This window comes from Hetaerina americana, unplaced genomic scaffold (genome assembly GCF_022747635.1).
Source record: "Hetaerina americana unplaced genomic scaffold, ioHetAmer1.1.p SCAF_10, whole genome shotgun sequence".
Lineage (NCBI taxonomy): Eukaryota > Metazoa > Arthropoda > Insecta > Odonata > Calopterygidae > Hetaerina > Hetaerina americana.
The window spans coordinates 5,462,192-5,484,734 of NW_027286070.1; the positions used below are offsets into that span (position 1 = coordinate 5,462,192).

Below are 22,543 nucleotides of genomic sequence, written 5' to 3' on the forward strand. Positions count from 1 at the left end.
AGCTTGTTCCATCAACATACTTAAAATAACAAAAATTATTCAATCATAAATAAAAATATAATTTCATCAAGGAAAATAATTTTCTTGAAAACATAAATCATAAAATATTACTATAAATAAAGCTAATAATTAATTATCAATACGATAAACATATACCTATTCAAAATTTAGTTTGCAGGTCATGCTTACTATATTTAATGTTGATATAAATAATTAAACATAAATCATTACTAATAAAATCTTTTCTGAAAATATTCAGAGATAATGATTACTCTGCCCTGATTCAGAAGGCACACAACACAATAGCTTCAAATTTAACAAGGAGGCTGTGGATCATTTTAGATTATTTCTCATGATTGATTCTCTTTATTGCTTTCAATACTAAGTATTTGGGCTGCAAGGATTATTGCTGACAGAAGTACCTTCAGATGTATCTTTGGGCTCAGATATGCTTATGCCTCCTTCTAGACTCCCAGCTAGGGTAAGCTCTTCATTGGCCACTTTCTTGTTTTCCTCTGTTTCTGCAGCTTTTGACTCTAGACTGCCATCCTTCTTTTGTGGCAATTCTGGGAGGTCAGTGGATATATGCGAAGGAGACTCACTTGACCTACTCTCTGTCGACAAAATATTTCCTAAATCTACATCTTCCTTGCCTGGGCCCTTCAGAGATGCCGCTGAATCCTCTCTGATGCTCAAATTTGTATTTCCTTCTTGGTTTTTGTCTTCCTCCACGGTGGGTTCCACTTGGGCACTTGAAACATCCCTATCCAACCTCCCTTCAACTTCCTTTATTGCAGGAGCAGTAGGGCCATCACCTTCTTTTGGAGATTCCTCCTCCTCCTTTGTCCCCTCTCCTTCATGCCGTGATTCTACCAAATCAACGGAAGCTTGCTCATCATGGTGCAATTCTCTCTCCACTGAAGAGGAGTGACCATGTTCCTGATACACTGCTACATCCGCCACATCTCCTCCTTCCTCTGCTGCTTTGCAAATTTCCTCGCTCTGTTGCACCTCTGTTCCCTGGTCTGTATCATCATACACATCAGTTTGCTCACAATATTCTCCAGGACTACTAATACCACCCCCTTCACCCAATTTCCCATGCTCTCCTTCAGGGGCTGTCATAATTTTGGGCACTTCTTCTACAAAGACATTGTCAATGTGCTGATCTCTTGAGATGGACTTTTCACTACCATCTGATTTCTTTATCATGTCTGCATCTGAACAATCAGCACTCTCATTGCCACTTGTGGTGGCAACATCTTCCCACGAGTCATCTCCACCCTCTGACACATTCTCGTGAGAGCTTTCTCGAGAGAGCTCCTTCCTCTCGGCTGGTGGCCTCTCCACTTCCCTCTTGCTTTCTGCCGGCTGAGCTTTTGTGGCCTTTGCTTTATTCTTCTTTGGGCTGCTCAATTCATGACCAAAGCCTCGACTTGGTGGCAGGGGTGGCTTCCTCGATGAAGCCTCATTCCTCGGAGGGAGTGGTACTGCCTCCTTGTGGCCAAATGTAGGAGGCGTTCTTTTGTGGAAAGTATGAGTGCTGTGGCTCTCCTTCTCGTCCTCCGACTGACTGCTGTAGCTCAAGAGGGGCTTCTGCCTGGGGCCCACACGCCCAGTCCCAGCTGTATTCACTGGGTTCACTGAAAGGGGCGCAGGGAGGAAAAAAAACATTATTTGTTGAATATGCATTCAGAAAATGTGGGGAAATTGAAAGTGCCCATGGCCTAGAACAAACAATACTCCTCCTTTTAAGTAAGCAGCTCCAATTTCAATGCTGAATTAGAAAATTTATTTATTAGAATGCTATTAAAAAGTCATCACCAAGAATTTTTCCATTGGCAGCAGTCTGATATTTTCACCCACTCAAGAACATCAGAATTATTTTTTTTTGACCATGGAAGTGTTAAAATTAAATTATCCTAGTGAAATTTTTAAATTAATATCATTGAAATAATAAGATTTGAGTCAGTGGTAGGACTATTGCTGCATCGACCACTATTGAAAAGGTTGACATAAATATAGAAAATAAAATTTAACATAAAAAATGAAGTTTGGCAGTATCTACAATTATACAAGCTTTTGTGATGACAGCCAAACTGTAAATAACTGATAAATATGCAATAAATGTTATGATTTTGGTCCAAAAACCACCAGGAAGCCACCTCTTACTGGCTTCTTCACTAATACTCTTCAATTTCCATAATAAAATGTTAAATATAGTTTGAACTGCTGGTTGAAGAAAATTTGCTTGAGGAACAACAAGGAACAAGTGAATAAGATGAAACTTCCAGTAAATACAAAGCACAATTGATATTGATGATGAATCAAAATATAAAATTTTGGATTTTTCAATTAACCAACTATTTTCCCATTATTTTTATGTTAATATGACCATCATATAATTCCAATTTGAAAGGTGAAATAAAATACAATCAATTTATGATACTTCATATTTAAAACCTATCCATTTTGTTGTTCATTAATCACTAGATAATGCACACACTTAGGTAAAACCAATGTTGAGAGGAATTACAATTGTGATAGAGTGGACATGAACTATACTAGCAATCAAGTAATTATATTAAAAATAGAATAATTAGTGCTCCATAATTTACTTTTAGTTCTATGTCCCTCTTCATAAACTTTGATGGTAAAAAGTTGATTTCACTGCAAAGGAGTAACTGATACAGATACCTTAAGTTCCTCTTGGCCTGTCCAATTCATCTGATAAACCTGGCAGGCACATCAGGGGGATTATTGAAAAATTATTGCAATACAAATAATTTCAAATTCAACTAGAGATATTTACAAAATGTCAAAATTCTTACCTTTTACACTTCTGATGGGTTTGCAAGATAAAGATATTTGAATTGAATCTCCAGAGCTAATTACATTCCTATGCTCAAATCCCAAGTGCTCTTCAAGGTCATCATCATTAATCTCATTGAATGAAGCACCTACAAACATAACTGTGTTGTAATAACATGCTACAGCAAAAAATGTAGAGGGAAGGGAAATGGGGAGCAACACACACACACACACACTGCAAAAATGTCAAATATTATTATTAGGGACATGTGAAGCTTCATAATTATCAATTTTAAAGCAAATTAAGTTAATCAAACCCTGATGACAAAGGAGTACTAACTTAAATTAGGGTTTTATTAGAAATCAGTGAATATGCAATTATTTTGCATGCTAACTAGGAAAAAATTGTAACAGCACCAGTGGTTGCATGTAAAATCAAACATGGAAGAGCAAACTACATCACTATAAATATCTACACAATGATTAGTGATATTTAATTCCTAGAACATAACTGCTTAAAAGATTTTCATCTGGTGACCATGTAAATCTCTGTCTGTGAGTACATTTCACACATGTATAAGCATTTGAAAAAGTACATTATACTAATACGTGGGTCGTTCAATAAGTTCATTGTAAAAAATAGAAAACAAATTATTTTGAACAGATTTTTTCTATTTTTCAACATATCTCCATCTAGCATGATACTCTTTTCCCAGCATTTCTCCAATCTTTTTAAGCCACCCAAAAAGTAGGATTCCTTCCAGAAAGACCTCTAATTAGGCATCCATACTGATGATGAGCCCATGTTTGCCCCGAATTGTTTTCTGCCAAACCCATTTTTTTTTAAGTTTGGAAATAAAAAAAGGTTACTCGGGGCTTAATCTGGAGAGTATGATGGATGTTGTAATAATTTGAATTTCAATACCACAACTGTGACTATCGAAACTATGTGGGTGTGCAATTGTGTATTGTCTTAATGGAAGAGATGTTTCTTTGGACATGAGGGCAGTTTTTCTTGATTTCTCACTTCAATTAAAACCATTTTTGTTGATACAGCACTCCCATTCTTCCTGTGAGTTATTATTGAGTTCTGAACATGTTCCTTGAAGCATTTAGGAGCACATGCACATCAAGTTATTTACTCTGATCTGCATTCACTAAATCCATCTTCTCCTTCCTTCATCCTCGCATGCATCATCTTCTCAGTCAGAGGTAGGTCAAAAAGCCTTCTGCCTGCCCTGTCCGGTGAAATATTATTAACATCTTCAAGTTTAAATAAAACACTGCAAGACAATCTTTTCTCTTGAAATCCCATGAGGTTACTCTAAATTTAACTTCTGGCTTCCCACCCAGAGGACCCCGGTTCAAATCCTGGTAGTGTTGAATATTTTTCAGAGGTATCTCGATCCCTACGTGAGGTGCTTTGTGGAGGGCACTTTGAGTGAGTACACCATCCGTTCGATGGGACGTTATGCTGCGGACCACTTAGCGCCTTTCATAAAGAGTAGGCTAATGCCGACGCCAGGTTTCACTCCCCCCCTTCGTCCTTTCCTGTCCATCCCCTACTGTGCAAATGACCTCAGCTGTGGGTCGCCTCCTTTAAATACTACCACTGTCTTTACCATTACTGCCTTAACATACCTTTAATGTCCACTATTCTATTTGATGGCAAGGGAAATGTCAATTTCTCACTTCAATTAAAACCATTTTTGTTGATACAGCACTCCCATTCTTCCTGTGAGTTATTATTGAGTTCTGAACATGTTCCTTGAAGCATTTAGGAGCACATGCACATCAAGTTATTTACTCCGATCTGCATTCACTAAATCCATCTTCTCCTTCCTTCATTCTCACATGTATCATCTTCTCAGTAAGAGGTCGGCCAAAAAGCCTTCTGCCTGCCCTGTCCGGTGAAATATTATTCACATCTTCAAGTTTAAATAAAACACTGCAAGACAATCTTTTCTCTTGAAATCCCATGAGGTTACTCTAAATTTAACTTTTTATACTACGCTTAGTTTCTGTGCATAAAAACAGATATGCACCCTAAAAAGAAAGGAACATATTATGCAATGAAGGACAATATCATAGTACTAACGATTGCGTGCCTGCTGACTCGGAGTATATTGGGAGAAATACAATGAAGTATCAGAGGGGCAACATCCCCGTTAGTGCAATGCATATAAATTTTGCCGCAGTACTACATGTGAGATGAAACTAAAGAAACTACATTGCATACATTTATTTGTAATATTTGGGAATTTTTCCAGAAAATACTGTCAAGGGAAAGCTCTAAATCACTATTGCTAATTACTGGATTAAAACACCTATTATTGTAATTTTTTATAAAGACAACAATTTTCTATGCCTAATGAGGAGTAAAATACTTAATAGTACATATTTTGCCAAGAAAACTGGCTTGTGGCTTACAAGATGAAGTCTTCTTACCCATATACCCACAACCCATAAGAAGAAGACAGCCAGTTTTAGAATACATTTGGGTGTAAAAGAAGTGCATCTTATGGGACAGGAAATATGGTAATAGTGCGAATAAAAACTTCATGTGTCCTCCCATTGATTTCAATAGCCTTTGTGTCAAAGAAAATTAACTGCCACATGAAAATTCTATGTCACTGGAAATGTCACGGCACAGATGAAGAATATCTTTACTCAGGCCAAACAAAGTCTAACAAAAAATTTATTCTCATAGTAAATTTGATTAAATCTCAAAACATTAAGGCAAGGTCATGAAGAACTAGATAAGGCTTGTGAGCAATTATGTTTTTAACTCTAGCATGAAAGCATTAACGTTTTCCACAGTCAGTTTGAATTCTTTAAGTCAAAATAAATGAATTCACCAACCTTCACTGAAAGTGAATGCCACTGATTTTTTGTCTATTAGCACTTCCTTTGGATGACAATCAGACTTCACAGAGTTATCCAAAAATCTTGGCTCATTCTCCGTAGAATACGAAGATGCTTTTGCCATCTCATTCGATATTGTTCGCTGAATTTTCACATCTTCACCATCTGCATTTATAGCAAGAATTGTTCATTAATAAATAGCATAATGTGAATAAGTTACATAGAGTTTAATAACTGAGAATGCACAGGAGGAATTTTTCAACTTACCCCTTTTTTTCTTTTTGGAAAACGCAGGTCTTGCTTTATATTCTTGATTTCCCCTGCAAGAAAGAATGAGGGTTATTCATGATGTTCAACATAACAGGTACAGCCAGAATCCACAAAGACAACTTTTTCAACAGGCTTTTACTCTTGACAACTGATTGGGGCAGTTCATCTGAATGTGGGTGTGCATGAATGAATATGTTTCAATTAAAGGAGCTTAGTTTGAATCTTTGTGCTAGATAATGAAGAAAATTATTTTAAAATATTACAAGTTTTACTGAAACAACTATATTTTATTATTCAACTGTTCACATCATCTCAAGGAACTTAATATAAATGCATCAATCTTGTGTTCAACTAAACCTTAGTAAAAGATTTAGGGCAAGAAAGAATCTGGACACATCTCTGGCTCCAAGGAGATATAATTTCAGCAAGAGCAAACAAAAGTCCTTCATTAAGCCTTTCTATCATTCCCTTTTGAGGTAGGCCCTGGTCTCCTGGTCTTAAATTGTGAAAGGAAACTTACTAATTTTTTCCACGTGGCTCTCACCTTGCAAACTTCACCAAAATCTTTATTTATTATAGGAAGGCTATACAACACAATAGATATCATCACAAATATTAAAAGCACAAAATAACAGTTAATATATTTATATTCATCTTACTTCCATACCAAGTCACTAGTTACAGTCTCAAGAAATTCATTGGTAGAGGGAAAACACATGGTTAATAGCCAATAATAGTTTTTGGTTTTGAATGTTGAAATGTTGGTACTATACACATAAACTAATATTTCACTAAATAATGTCATATCTGTACATTTCCTTGAGTCCAGAGTCTTTGCCAATATAATGTATTCAGAATAACTCTCAGAATGTAACATATTTAGCTCAGGTCTGTTTTTTGTTTCATAATTATGGACATTATGACTTATCAGAAGATATTAATATTTTCTCTTGCATCAAACATGATAAAATAAATATATAGGCCGCAAACTGCCTTCACACAATTAGCAATATTAATGCTACAACTTCAGAGTGTAAAAATCATTCGCCTTGACTGGGATCCGAACCCAGATCCCTCAATATCCAGTCGAGTGCTTTAGCATCTCCCGCAGTTTATTTGGAATTAGCAATAATAAGTTTATCCAATGCTAAACTATATTTTGGGCAATTTAAAACTTGACTACTTAGCTCAAAAAATTTACAAAGGTGCACCTCTAATTCAACATTTAAAGTATTTTAACACCAAAATTTAGTAAAAGCTGTGAAATTACTTAATTCCATTAAAATACCCTTTGTTGCAGAAATTAGCCAGAGAAAAATCACCATTAACAAAATCAAATAAAATCATCATTGAAGATAATGAATACCATATTAAAATAACAGTTAATGAACAATGGCTGGGATGACATAATTTCTTCCCCTTAGTGCTGGAAGGTAAGATGAATACGCCCACAGGTTTCTCTGACATTATGAAAGCAAAGTATTGCATCCCAATGGGCGAAAATATAAATAAGGTAGGCAACACGATATGGCAATGAAAAATAATCACTGCGGAAGGAAACTTACTCTTGGAATAATTTCTCTGAGTCCCACTCTCGACGCCAATTCCCTTCCGCTGTTTTCTGTCGAGTTATACGATCTTGATCTATTTTCTCCCTCTCTGCCCTCCACGCTTGATACTCGGGCTGAAACTGCGGCCCTTGTCTTGAGGGCTGACTGCCACCTCGTCTGCTCCCTCGTATGGGACTCCCTCTCCCCTAGTCACGAGTCAACAACTGGTTTTAGTCCTCCAAAATCTGCCTATCCACTATCACAAGGCAGAGAGATGATTAATTTGACCTTGACAGTGGATTAGACACTATTTAATACTATAATACATTACTTTTTAGTTTAAAGATGTCAGAACATTTATGGCACACTCACACACATATGGGTTTATAAACATGTGTGCTTTTTTCTTTAGTGATACATGGGCTTCTGGTGCAGTTGCCAAAGGTTGAACATGGAATGCAATAAATTAATACCTTAAATTGAAATTCCTGTTCAGAGGTTTTTATCTTTTGTAAACTAAAATGGATGAAAAGAATATGACACCATACAGCTGAGCTGAGAAAGAAAAAAGTGAAGTGCAATGTGTGGATGGTACTGACGCATGGGTGTGTAAACCTTGGACAAAAGAGAGGGGAGGGCACATTTGAGATGTTGACTTGCGAGAGGTGGGAAAGCATAAGAAGGGGTTAAGAATGAGGGGCTGAAGAAGATTGGAAAAGGGAGAATGCTCCGAAATGCGATTCAAAGGAGAGAAGAGGAAACTGGATAGCTGGATGAGGGCATGCGTGCTCATGACAAGAGAAGAAGGAATATCAAAAAGAGCAATTGAGGGAAAAGAGGAAGGGGAAAAGTGGAGAGGAAGGAGATTGAAAATGTTGAATGGCATCAAGATTGGAAAGAGTAACAAAGGAGCCAGGGATTAGGTGAAGGATAAAAACAGATGAAGATGAAAATGGAATGAGAGAGCTGCCATTCAGCAGAAAACTGGATGATGATGAGATAAATAAACAGCAAAAACTTTAAGATAAGATTTAGCCCTTAATGTGCACTTATGCTACAGATCAAGACATGAGCATTGATGCTGGAAGTGAACAGTGATACTTCCAGCATCATTGGCTTAAGACTTTAAAGGCTTACATATGGAAAGCGCACTCTGTGGCGATGCTGGAAAAGAGTGCCTTTGAACAACTTTCACTACATTTTTGCTCACAATAAGTAGCCCGTGAGACACTGCTTTAGATAACCTTTTGTAATTTGAGAATAAGTTTGTGACTATATGCAAAAATGGGATACAAAAGAAGTCAATACTCCATGTTATTGACAGATATTAATCAATTTTATGGGAATAATGTGCATATGCAAGATACACCAATTCACTGATACTCATATATTTGAAAAAGCACTAAAATACTCAGGGAATGAGGTAAAAACAGTTTCCTGCTAAAATACATAGTACCAAGACCAAATCCTAGTTTTCTTCTTTCTAATGTGATATCAATATTTTACTCAATGATATATTCAGATACTGCAGATCTGGTTCTGGAGATTACAAAAAGAGTATTACATTAATGGAATGTATCTGAGCATGCAACCTTATTTTTCCTTGAGAGTTTAATATTATGTGTACTATACTCAAATAATGTATAATAATCTGAAAATGGTTGTCTTTATTACAAATGTTGATTATATCACTGCTTTGAGGCAATAGTAAGCAATACAGTTTTGATATTTGCATTGATTTGATTGTGCATGAGGATGTAACAAAAATAATTCTAAGGATTTCTTTCAGATAAATGAAATTCTCCGCAAAGGTGAAGTGAGCAATTAGAGCAAGCAAGATATTGCTCAATATTTGGATATATTTCTCACATTCAGATAATCCCCCTCTTCTCTCCAGTACACCCCTACCCCAATGCATGGACTGGGTGGACTGATAAATAAATAAACCTGACCAAAAATTCAAAAGTAGTTTTATTTATGTGGGATTTGAAATTTGTGGTGATTCTCTAATTATTGGCTCATGTGACACTACATATCTTTTATCATACTTCTTACACATTCACAATATATAGCTCCCCAAGTTTAGGCCAATTTTGCACGAAACAACCCACTTCAAAAGGAGATTGGATTGGTGCAGTGGCTAGCTTAATGGCTTCCCATCTGGAGGCCCTGGGTCCAAGTCCTGAAGGCGACATCATTTTCAGTGGTATCCCGATCCTTAATTAAAGTGCTTTGCAGAGAACACTTTAAGATAGTACGCCATCCATCAGATGGGATGTTAAGCTCTGAACCCCTTGGAGGCTTTCATTTAGAGCAGGCTAACGCCAACACTGGGCTTCTTTCCACCCTTCATCCTTTCCCATCTATTCCTTATGGCAAAAATTACCTCAGATGTAGGTTGCCTCCCCTAAATCTACTACTATAACAACTCACTTCAATTTCTCTGAAAATCTTCTGTCATGCTGACGCAATTCCCATTAAATGAAATACATGGAAGTAACAATCAATACATGATTTGGTATTCACATTTTCTCAGTGATTTATTTACAGTCAAGCTTGAAACCTTCAGATACTACCAAAGTCCTGAATTTTATTATGAAATCAAGGGAAAAAATTTCCATACACAATAAATATGCTAATGACATAGCCAATAGGCATATAATTTTTATATTATTTAAACTGAAATACAATCAAGACTATAGTAAATGAACTTATAAAATACAGGTTTCAATATTGGTTCTGTAGTTTCAATATTGGTCAATGCAAAACCCGGAGGTGGTCTTGGAAACAAATAAGAATACAATGATTGAATAAAAATAATTGAATAACAAACATCCTTTGAAAAAGATGAATGTTCCATGACACTCCTTTTTCCAAGCTTCTATCAGTGATCTTGACAGAAGAAAAGATTTCCCATTCCTCAAGTATGTTGATTGAACTTTGTGTCACAAATCTTCTTTTTCATGCTTAAGGTGAAAAATAGGACCCTTATTTACCCGTTTATTCCATCCTTGCACTCTCCCAGGCCCTCTCGCTGCCTCATCACTTGGTGTGCTGCTACCTCTCTTGGCATCAGGGGAGTAGTCACCCCTGGGCTCATCCCGGGAGTGATCCGACAGAAATGTGTACACTGGGTCTGGTGGTGGTCCATCACCCTGCTCATGTGGAATTGAAATGGATCATTACTTAAGTGCATTGGAGTCAGATGAATTCTCACATTTGACCAGACTATCCTTTGCAAGTCATTCCCATCATCCCATAATTGTCATACAAATTGATATTGGAAATAAACCACTCGATTTCCAGGAGAAATGAAGTACTTAGAAGTAGGAGTTAAAATGAGATTATCAATACAGCAGAATCAATAAATTGAAAGATGCCAATATAAGCTGATAATCAGATAAAATGTTAATAAATGAAAAAGAAACACTTTGTTCCAATCCACCACTTTATTACAGGTACGACTAGTTTTGACGCTACGGCGTCATCCTCAGGTACAAAGTTTAAAGTCACAATCATTGTATATATACCCTCTTCTGGAAAGGGTGGGGGAGTTGTGGGAAGAGGGGGCGGGGAGGGGAGTACGGGGGTAGGTACGAAAGAATGTGGGAGAGGGTAGGAAACACCAGGAAAAGTGTTAGTGAGTGGGGGGGATTGGAAGGTGGGTTAAGAGAGGGGAAAAATTTCATTGGTCGGTATAATTTGAGTCAATGGCTAATGGGAATAAAGGTACGGGTTAGGAGTCAATGGGAGTTAGGGGGAAGGGGTTAGAGGTTCTGTTTTTCTGTTATTGCTAGGGAGGCTTCCAGGAGAGGTGATACGTTTTCAAACAGAATGTCATTGAGTAAAGGATGTTTCTTCATTGTTCTCCGGATCTCCAACTCTTCCTTCTTGTCCATCCTCCTCCCTTTTTCTTCACGATGTAGAATTTTGGGGATGAAATCACTGGTGTGATTTTCCTCCCACAGGTGTTTGGCAAAGTGGGATTGGGCTAGGTTACACTTCTTGTAGCACCTCTTGTGTTCCTCCGCTCTTGTCCGCACCGCTTGACCACTCTGTCCGATGTACCTCGCACTGCAATCCCCGCAAACCATTTCATATATCCCACTATTTTCCAGTGGCTCAACTTTATCTTTAGTTTTATTTATGAACATTTTTAGATTTTGTTTGTTATAGAAAGCAATTCTGAATTTGTCTTTCGGGAACAATTTGCTAATTTTTTCGGACGGGACACCATAATAGGGCAATTTTACCCACTTAAGTTTTCCCTTAATAGTTATCCCTGAATTGTAAAGTAGCCGTTGGGCTCTTATGGAGTAATAAAGTGGTGGATTGGAACAAAGTGTTTCTTTTTCATTTATTAAAATGAACTTCCACAAAGTTGAGGCTGAAACTATTGAACTAGATAAAATGTTATTGATAGAATGATGTTTTAAACTACATACCGTACTAAGTATTAAAATTAAATTCATATAAATTTTTCTCTAAATCTTCTGTTACATTCACATTTGCCAGGAAGAATAGATTTGAATAAATACAGCATGCATGAAACGTCGGCCAATATGGAACCCTTGACCCGGTGGAAGACCCGAGAATCCTTCACGAATGCATGCATTGTCAAAACTCTTTGGGTTGTTAAAATAAACTATTTTAATTTGTAAATACATCATGACGCAGTGTAAACACACAATTAACAATAATGGATATTTTGGGTCAAGGAGGATAAATTTCTCTAAAAGTTAAAAATTTTCAGATGCATAAATACACTCAAGATAAATTTCTATTTGATGACATTATCTTTTGAATTGTAAAGGAAATACTTACCTGGATATTTGCATAAGTGATTCTAGCACTGAATTTCAAACCAAGCTGGACAACCACACGTCTTAACACAATGATTCCAGGAAAAAAAAACTTTGACATGTGCTTCCAGGATGGTCAGCAATGAGATAATTTCAGATTCCAGTTTTTCAAGAATAAAAATTCATTCTACCATTTTTTGTACCATCATTTTTCCTACCACATTTCCCATTTGTAATCCAAAAGGCATTCCTTAATTAAACAGGGCAAATATTTGCACATTACCCCTACAGTATAGACTATTATTGGTAGATAATTAATCTTTCAAATAATTTGAAAATTTTGAAGACTCACCTAAATAAAAATCCTGCCAATGAAAGAAACATAACCTTGCTTGGAGTTTTTGGTGTCCTAAATTTAGGAGTTAATTAACTTATAAATGATTACCAACCCATTGTAGTCACACCTCTAAGACATAACATAATGGTGAAAGGGGGTTTTTTCAATCCCATGTTACAAAAACAGCTGTGATTTCTTTGCGACTTAAGATAAAACCTTGAAAATAACCGTACATACTATAATATGTGCCTTCTTAGATACCATTGTGCAGTTATACAGAATGCGATTTAAATTTTTTAATTGCATAAATTTACAATATAAAAAAACCACAAATCCACTTTGTTGATCAAATCATCATAAAATATCCTAAGTGCAGTATTTTCCATTAAAATATTAGGAGCACACTCCTCCCAAGATATCACCCTTTGAAATGATACAAGTTCAAATGCCAAAGCTGAAAAAAGTATATGAATTCTGGAGATTGAAATGCTGAATTTTAATACAAAATTGTGAAAAAAATATAGGGATTATTAGAGGCAAATTAGGTGAAATAATCATGTCTATTCAAAAACATTAAATTTATTTGAAAAATAGTCCGACATGCATACCAAATTTATAAATTAGACTTAGATCCTGGAAATCAGTCTGAACCATCACATTCAATGCACAAGTATACATGGTGTTTGTTGCATATTGGTCTCAGGCATGATGGATACTACATCTTAGTTTTTGCATCTTCATTCCTCTTGCAGATCAAGCAGCGTCTTTTAGCAGGAAACTGCAGCCTCTCGTTTTCATCGTCACACTGCATTATTATGTTTTTCAGCAAAAGTGATGAAATACCAGCATGGATAATTTGGTTTACAGATGTATTCCATAGCTGATTCTTCAAATAAGATTCACCAAACTCATGACAGTATTTTCATGGCATTCCTAGACTGGTATTCTTCAGGAATCAGTCATCATCTTCAGGGGATCCAGAAATCCATGTGCCATTCAGTGGACAATTTCCCACTGTTATACGGTTTCCAGTAGGTCAGATGGCTGCTGATTGGTTTGCTGTCATGTTTCCACCTTGGTGTCTTCTGGCTGATTGTCCATTCTCTTGGCCACGTGGAAGACAATCACCCCAATGTAACAATCCAGGCTTCTTTCAGAGATTGTAGACATGCTATGGCTGCAAACACCTTCACCGACCTGGTTTTACAGGTTACCAAAATTACATTAGGGAGGGATGCCTTTGAAGCTGATTATAAGTGCTATAAAGTCACCTAATTATGATCTGGCCAAATACCTTAGGGGCATGCTCGCTACCTATGTTGGTCATTTCGAACATCACATCAGGAAGTCAGTCAAATTCGCGAATATTCTTCAGGACATCCAACTGCAGGGAGGTGTCATACGAGAAGGTTTTGATGTTGAGTTACTCTTCACCTGCATACCTGTTGCAGACACCTTGCTGCTCCTAGAAAACAGACTAGATGAAGGAACGCTCTAGTTGTTCCACCAGGACCTGACCTCGACCTACTTCAAGGGAAAAACCTAGGAGCAGACTTACAGATTGGTCACTAGGTCTCCTTTATCTCCAGCCATTTCATCTTTCTCAATGGAACACTTTGACGAAAAGGAATTCAAATCAGCCCCGCTTCGACCAAGACATTTCTACAGGTATGTGGACCACACCTTTGTAGTGTGGCCACATAGACTAGATTTCATTGATGAATTTCTTCCACATATGAATGGGCAGCACCTGAATATGCAATTCGCTATGGAGAAGGAGAACAAGGCCTGGTGGCCATCCCTCGATATAAAATCACAATAGGTCAACTGGCAATGAGTGTGCAGACTAAAACTAAAAAATTCTTTATATATTAAAAATATTCCAAATAGTTGGCAAGTTCACAATTGAGATTTGATGAATCATTAGAATTTTAACATGACAAATTAAACCATTAATATTGAGGAAATTAGATTATATCCCATTACAATCTTTACATTAATTCTTAAAAAATTTAAAATAAATCAAAATTTTATTGAGTATATTACACTCTAATCTGAAAAACTTTTTATATAAATTGTATCATGCATTATATTGGGGTTTATTTGGATAATTTGGGGACTTGAATACAACTTGAAAAAATTTTCAAACATTCATAAAATATGCAAAAGTCATCTATTTGCAAACTATTTCACCTAACTCCACTTCCAATGGGTATAAATTATTATTGAAAGTTTGGAGAATGCTTTTGAATTTGAATCAACAATGGAGAGGGTGTTACTATATCATTTGTTGAATTGACATGGAATGACCCTCCTGTATTTTGCAGTAGTTTTGACCTAGAGATGAATTCGTACAAAAAAGAGTCCCATGTCTATGAATACATCATGCATAAATACCTCATGATATGAAATCGAATAAAAATCCTCACAGCAGTCCTTTAAAAAAAAGGTACATCAATCAATACCCAATCACTACACACTTGTCTTTGGCATCCTCAATTTCACCCCCTAAATGAATTTTCCCAAATATAAGAGATATCTATATGAAAGAGTTTAGGGTATGGCTTATAAATGATCTGAATATATGAGCTGATGTCAGATTGCTCATTACTGGATAATTTAATGCACCAGTTCTGAAGATGAGCAAAATACATGAAAGAGGAGAGTCTAACATTGAACAATTGATCCACACCATTGGATTCATCACCAGCTGCAATCCTCAATCATTTGAAGTCGGAGGGCTTCCGACAAATTTTCCACTGTGATGAAGAAACAAGTCACCAAAGAAAATATAAGAAATCACGGTCTTTATACTAATGAGCCTTTTGGATAATATGCACTATATTATCAGTGACTACAAAAATGAGCGTCATTTGTACTTTCACAAATTCATTCAACCACCAAGCCCTTGAAAATATAATTGTAAAGCCATTGGAGGTAGTTGCAGTTGAAATAATGGATCCTCTTCCCAGGACATCACAGTGTAAGATAAACTTACTGGCTAAATGATTCATTTAACCATCGGTCAAAAGCATTCACCATTGGTCGACTAAGTAACTAATCATCACTATTATCAGGAGAGAGAGGAGAATGGTCTAAGGGCATAACACTGCAAGAGAGATCCACTTCCTATTCCTTGGAGTGTGGGATGTGGATTTGACTGTGCACTACAGAGGAAGGCTGTTTTTCATGACATACCTATGGAGGGTTAATGGTTTGGCGTAAATGTCTAAGTTACTAACATGATTCAGTAGTTATACAACATTAGCTAAAACAATAACGCTAATGATTTCAGTGATCTTAAAAAAAATAAATTAGAAATTTGGTGTTGATAATAAAAGAAAAATAAATATGAAATCAAAATTGTTCAACACTTTTATCCTATTCAAACTGAGTGATGAAAACAAACTATGGAACCAATTTTTCCAGTTCATAATATTTAAGTCTGAAAGAAATGTGTTAACTCATACAGATTTTTTCATTCATTCCCTTTTCTTCCATTGCTAGACAGTTGGCAATATAATGAAAATGTACTAAATTTATACAAATATTATTTATAACACTTATGGGCAAAGGCGGCTATGTTTCTCATTAACTTACATCAGTGAATTTTTTCCCATGGGATGGAAGCTTTGCAGTGTAAGGCTTATCAGGTACCCTCTTCTCAAATCTAGGATTCCTATTGGTGGCTGGAGGCCTACCGAAAGGCTTTCTCTCAGTTTTTTTAGTTTCTGAAGGGGTGAACTTGACTGTGGCATTCAGTTTTTCAGCATTCAACTTGTCAGCCTCCACTTCCTGAATGATGTAAGGAAGACAATATACATATATATTGTAAAAACAGATAAACCCATTCATACCAAACAGTAGACTTGCGGAAAAGCATCTAAGTTATGCGGACAAAATATTTCAGTTATTTAAAATATTTTTAAATATGTATTTTACAATTTTTGTTTGTTTTTACATTTTTCCCCTTATTTTACAGCTTTCAAAATTTTCAAATACCTCATTCAAAATGTTATATAATTCAAAATTCCCTCTGAACCGAGTTAAACAGCCAAATGTTTTACATTAATTATAATTTTCCTAGACAGCCTTTGCTTCTGTCAACTATCTCTCCTGAAAGTCTGATCCCCGATGTCCAAATTCACTATGTCGTCTGCATTTTTGACCATTGTGTGGCATTCATTACAAATAAAAGGGTCATTTCTGAAAGTTGAAAAGTATTGAGATCTTCCATTATCTCCAATCATATGGTATAGCTGTTTAAGATCTTGCAACAATTCTGGAAAGGTAAATTTTATACTAATATATTTGAATTACTAGGAATAAAAATTTATCCCGGATGGTATTTGGCATTTGTCTTGGCATTGACATCTTACTAGTTTCAGAGTCTGTTGGCACAAATAAGACCTCAGCAGAACAAGATGTCATGGTTGATAATTTCGCTTCATTTAAAGTTGGGCGACTAAAGTCAACAAATTATACCCTGATGTTTTTTGGAACCATCTCCCCTGTATCAGTGAATAAGATCCATAGCTGAAAATAAAGATTCCTATGCAGTATTTCTTGACCTAATCACTCCCTCGTGCACTAGCTGAGTGTGTGCCTGTGCCTGCATGTATGCCTAGTAACCATTTCCCCTAGTGATAACCCACATGACCCATCTTGTTGGGGATCGAGATGGTACGGGGGCTAACGTACTGGCTTCCCACCCACAGGACCCGGGTTAAAATCCCGGCGGTGTTGAATATTTTTCAGAGGTATCTCGATCCCTACTTGAGGTGCTTTGTGGAGGGCACTTTGAGTGAGTACGCCATCCGTCGGATGGGAAGTTAAGCTGTGGAACTCTTGACGCCTTTCGTAAAGAGTAGGCTAATGTCGATGCTGGGTTTCTCTCCACACTTCATCCTTTCCTGTCCATCCACTATGGCGCAAATGACCTCAGCTGTCGGTCGCCTCCCCTAAATACTACTACTACCCCATCTTGTTTCCAAAATAATTTGAGTGAAAGACTCATTGATCTCTGAAAAAATATGCTTTATAAATTGTGGGCATATTATTCAGGTTTTAATGGAATATTTTAACTGGTGTGTTGCAAGTGTCTGAGTAGGTTTCACATATTTTTTCCTTAAAAATGAATATTAATGTAAAGTTACTGCGATAGATAAATACTTTGGTGCACTCAAATTTACAGGTTGTAACATTCAGAATTTATGGATTTATTTGTTAAAACATGCACTGTTTGCTTTTTGTAATGGGTGATCTGGCTTTCCAAACATCTAGTTTTGACTTTGATGGTAACTTCTTTTGAGTTGTAAATAAATTTTTTAATACTATAACATTTAGACAAAGATTTAGAGGAAGATTCCTTTGATAAATTAAGAATATGCATTAGTAGACCTAACGTACTGTCCTTTAGGAATTCCAGGGCAGTAGGAAAGTGGCTGCAATAGAAATTTGGGCAACCAAAAGATACAACTATGTGCAACTGTGACCAAAACATCTGAGCCACTAATAAGCCAACCTTTTATTCCTATCCTTTCATATTTCCAACTATGAATTCAGACATTATGATTAAGCAGTATTGCAAAATTCAGAGAGATTTCATAAAATAAAATAGAGAAACATAAATCTGAAAATAAAAGCATATCTACATGAAATTTAATTAAACATGAATTAAAAAAATAATAACTCAACGCCTGACAACACTTTGGAAATTCTTCAGAATGGAGTTAAAATATACAACCCAAATAAAATTGCTAATATATTGAATTAATACTTCACTACAATTTGTCAGAGGGAAAATAACAATAATAATCCAACATATTTAAACTCACTTAATTCTAATATGAACCTCAGTCATTTTTCTGAAGCCCAGCTAACGGAAAAGAAATCCTCAGTATTATTAAAAGTTGGAAGAATAACTTTTCACCTTGTTTTGATGGCATATCAGATTATGAGCTAAAACACTGAATCAACTAATTTTTAATCACACTCAAGGATATTTGCAATCAATCTTTTTCAAAAGGAAAACACCCAGACTTATTCAAAATATCTAACATGGGTACAACTCAAATCTAGACGAAAATATATGTCAGAAAAAGTAAAGAAAAAACCAATGGCCATAAATAGAATTTCCAGCTCTTAGTCCACAACATCTAAAGACTTCAAGTGGTGTTCGATCCCATTCCTACGAGATATCTCCTATGAAATCTACACTCACTTTCCTACTTCACTCATGGAAGTCTTTTACCCACCCCTTACTCTCATCAAATTCATAGCTACTGGCAAAGACAAACAGGAAATACTACTTTAATCAGGCTATAAACTAAAATGAGATGATTACAACACCTCTTATGTCGGTCAAACTGGGAGGAATTCCAAGACACAAGCCAAAGACCATGCACGATGCCACAAAAATCAAAACACCCCATAGATTTCAAACGCCCGAGCAATTTGTCCCCGAAATGCTTTATAATTTCCCTAAAGAATAAAAATAGACACATTTGCGCAAATCAAGATTAGAAGGCACTTTATAGATTACAAAATGATACTTAGTTATGAACAATTATACCCTCATCCCTCCCCTCTCCTTTCCGAGAAACTGAGCTTGAGGGAAAACAAATCCAACCGTTACATGTACCCGTTCGCCCCAGACCCCCATGCCATGATTTAACCAAGGCGCCACCACCTTTTCCTTTCCCTTGCACAAATAACCCTGACCCAGGTTATATTCAACTGTTGCATGTCAATGGAATTTATACCTGATGATGCCACAAGTCCGTGAAACGAATTATCTTAAAATAAAGTCTGTGGAAAGGTATAAAATCTTTCAATATGGATATCAGTGAACTATTAGAGCACAATTATCTTGACTCTGATTATTTAATCAAAGATAAGATAACTTATTATTGCGGTTAAAATCAAATAAATCAATTCTCAATGCTTATAAGACAATCTTCTCAGACTTAAATGCCTCAAGGAAAAAGACAACAACAAAAAGAATAACTTCCTATGAAGGAAGAAAATCATGCTAAATTTCTAGGTATTTATATTGATTTGAATTTATCATACGAAAAACATACAAAAAAATATAAAAAGAAAATTAAGCTCTCTGCTATACTATGCATATTTTAGTTAAGTCTACATTCCTGGATGTTCTTTAGGCTGCCTACTACGGATGCATCCACTCAAGAATTACCTAAGGAATTTTTTAAATAGAACCATTATTGATTGGAACCAGCTGCCTGGAGGTTTGTTTGAGCCCTTTCCATCCAATTTTAGAAGTTTTAAGTTGAAATGTAAAGTAGCCACTGGGTAATAAACTTCACTGTAGTTTTGAAAATATTGTTTGTATGTGATGTGGACAGCATTTTGTATGTGGTGTGGAAGTTTGTTTGTATGTGATGTGGAAGTGTCATTATGTAAAAATATTTTGTCTCTTATCTGTTTTTATGTGTTCATATGTAATTTTCGTTGTTAGTAGTTATCTTTGACCGAACCTGACCGTTGCCACCAGGAAATTTGCCTAATTGCAACGTAATTGTGTAAATAAAAAAATAAATAAAAATAAATACCACTTTGGGGGTCCTCCCGTCATACGAAAAAATATTTCAGATGCAGAAAAGAATTTTTAAAAATCCCAAAACAAATTCCATTAAGAACTACCACTAAACCAATACATGGTAAACTCAAAATTTTTCTAGTACCACGCATTAGCATAATGGAAACAGTGACTTTCATACACAAAAACCATAATTCCTTTGTGAAAATTCAGGTTTCCAAAATAACAACACAAGATCATCTGAAGCTATTCATTTAAACAGCCCTGGAACATCACAAGCCTTAACAGAATCACTGACTAGGGTTTCAAAATCTTCAGAAATGTACTACTTAAAATAAAATGCTTGGAGGATAGGAAATTCAAACTGTGTATAAAAGATATTCTACGAAAAACTTGTTTTATTACATCAATTTACATGTATATGAAATATATTATGTAATAACTTTATTTTTGACTTCAAATATGCATACTATATAGTACTTCAATTACTTCGTTGATTTTATTTCAGATATACTTGAAGAGCATAATATACTTCTTGTTATGTGCCTTTTCCCTCTTGACAACTCCATGCAAATGTATTTTGACTACGGAATAAAGTTACTACTACTTAGGGTGATTTGGATATTGTTTTATATTATTAAGAAACTGAAATTCTGATCACAGTTGTATTTTCTATAGTCACTTTTTGTTTTATGCACAGCATATATATGCATAGGTTATGCAGAAATGATTATTGTAAGTTCTGAAAGGGTTACATGCTTGGAATATAAAACAAAGTGAGGAAATAAGTAAACGTATGGGTATATTTTACAGAGGATGAGGCGGCTTTACATGTTCACTAGGTTTTAGGGCCGTAAAGTTCAGTTGTGCCTCTAGAAATATAGAAGAATAACTAATGAGGAAAGCTTCGGTTAGGAGGCTGTGCCCCCAATAGACTTGCTGTAAAAATTGTAATTAATGTGGAAACAATACATTATTTCGCAAATATAAAAATGTAGGCCATTTGAAATTCTAAAGAGTAGATTTAAACTTGAAATACTGTGGTGTTTCAATGAAACAGTCGATATTCTAGCCGGGTATTAATTGATGATTATTATTCTGTTAAAATCAGACAAGGCAATTTCTTCAAAATCAAAACATACCAAATATCTTCTTTTAATTTCTTCATTTTTCCTCCTTATCCGTTCAATTTTTTCATCAATAGCGGCTTCGGGGTCCTTCTGAGACATCTGAAAGCAGAATGAAGTTCAAGACGATAAGACATGCTGGGAAAAAACAAATAGTGATATAGATACAATTGGGTTCCAAATTCTAGAAAATACTACACGATAACCACCAAAACCGTTTCACAGTTACAAATTTGTATTTTACCTTCAAAACGGTTCCAATGAGACTATAAATGACCTTAGTTAAAAGTCAATACGTTACAGAGAAATAAAAGGTAGCCATGTGTGACACAACAGTACTGTAACTGTGAATGAGGGAATCTGACTCGTGATTACTAGTAAGCTTTATAGGGAATAGCTTTTGGTTTTCCGTTTTCTTCAGACAAGTTACAATTTCGAACTTAAGTTGTATTGCCGATATTTAGATAGAAATATATATGCATGGCTCTGCCGGCTATTTCCATCACACAGAATAAATTTGAAAGACATTCAAGAGGTTAAAAGTTACATTAAATTTCAGCTAATGTCAATCTGGAGCATTACCTGCCCGTTATCCCCTGCAATCTTGCACTTTTGAAAAAATTCTGCGTACAATACTTCAATTATTTCGTAATGGAAGAGAAGTATAAGTCATTCGAAGAGTTATCCTAATCGCGCCTTCAGCACAATAACGGATATTCAGAACAATAAAATCCGAGAAGTTCTATAGTTGCTTTTTAATTTCTCGTAGCTGCAAATCTTTGTTAGGAGCTTTCGAATTTATTTTTATTCAAATTTATCACCTCCCAATCCTACATTACGATTCGCGGATTTATTAGAATGCGGATCAGTATTATCTGAGTGATTAATGCACATTAAATTTCATCGGCAATTGACTTGGTAACTTAAAGCTGAAATATTTACGTAAATTTTACCTCTGCGGGACAAATTCCTGCAATCCAAGGTACCTATGATTTAATCAGTACTTTTCTTTTTTCCATTAGAATATCAGCGTAAATAACGCTTTGGCCCTATTCGCAGAGAGGAAATTTGACACAAAAATATGAAGGCATTCAGGCTAATGAAGTAAAAATAAAATTTAAGTTTCCAAAAAATCACGCGTTACCGCTCTTCTGATGTAGGATATCTAAAATTTCATAGGGAATTAGTTCTCCGAGTTGCCAGCTTTTCTGAAGATG

At 35.7% G+C, this 22,543-nt stretch overlaps 1 protein-coding gene across 4 annotated transcripts; it reads right to left on the bottom strand.

The window, feature by feature from the left end:
- Positions 1-125: 125 nt before the first annotated feature.
- Positions 126-22,519, bottom strand: LOC139699750 (coiled-coil domain-containing protein 9-like). 4 transcript variants are annotated; one of them, XM_071598209.1, is made up of 9 exons: positions 22,471-22,519; positions 21,342-21,428; positions 16,236-16,430; positions 10,493-10,651; positions 7,512-7,702; positions 5,944-5,996; positions 5,674-5,841; positions 2,832-2,960; positions 126-1,643 (listed from the first exon to the last, which is right to left on the bottom strand). In XM_071598209.1, exons 2-9 carry the CDS (start codon positions 21,426-21,428, stop codon positions 382-384), a joined length of 2,244 nt encoding a protein of 747 aa, XP_071454310.1. In that variant the 5' UTR covers positions 22,471-22,519; the 3' UTR covers positions 126-381. The 4 variants fall into 4 exon arrangements, with proteins under 4 accessions (XP_071454310.1, XP_071454309.1, XP_071454308.1 ...); XM_071598208.1 differs by lacking the exon at positions 22,471-22,519 and adding an exon at positions 22,280-22,460; XM_071598207.1 differs by lacking the exon at positions 22,471-22,519 and adding an exon at positions 21,909-22,269 and having other exon boundaries at positions 127-1,643.
- Between the last annotated feature and the right edge of the window lie 24 nt (positions 22,520-22,543).

Excerpts from the sequence above, each read along its gene's own strand:
- LOC139699750 (XM_071598209.1), bottom strand. The coding sequence starts at position 21,428 with ATGTCTCAGAAGGACCCCGAAGCCGCTATTGATGAAAAAATTGAACGG. Across the intron at positions 10,652-16,235 it reads ATGGGAAAAAATTCACTGAT|GGTGATGGACCACCACCAGA; the intron begins GTAAGTTAATGA and ends CCACATGAGCAG. Across the intron at positions 7,703-10,492 it reads TGCAAGGATGGAATAAACGG|GGGAGAGGGAGTCCCATACG; the intron begins GTAAATAAGGGT and ends ACTCGTGACTAG.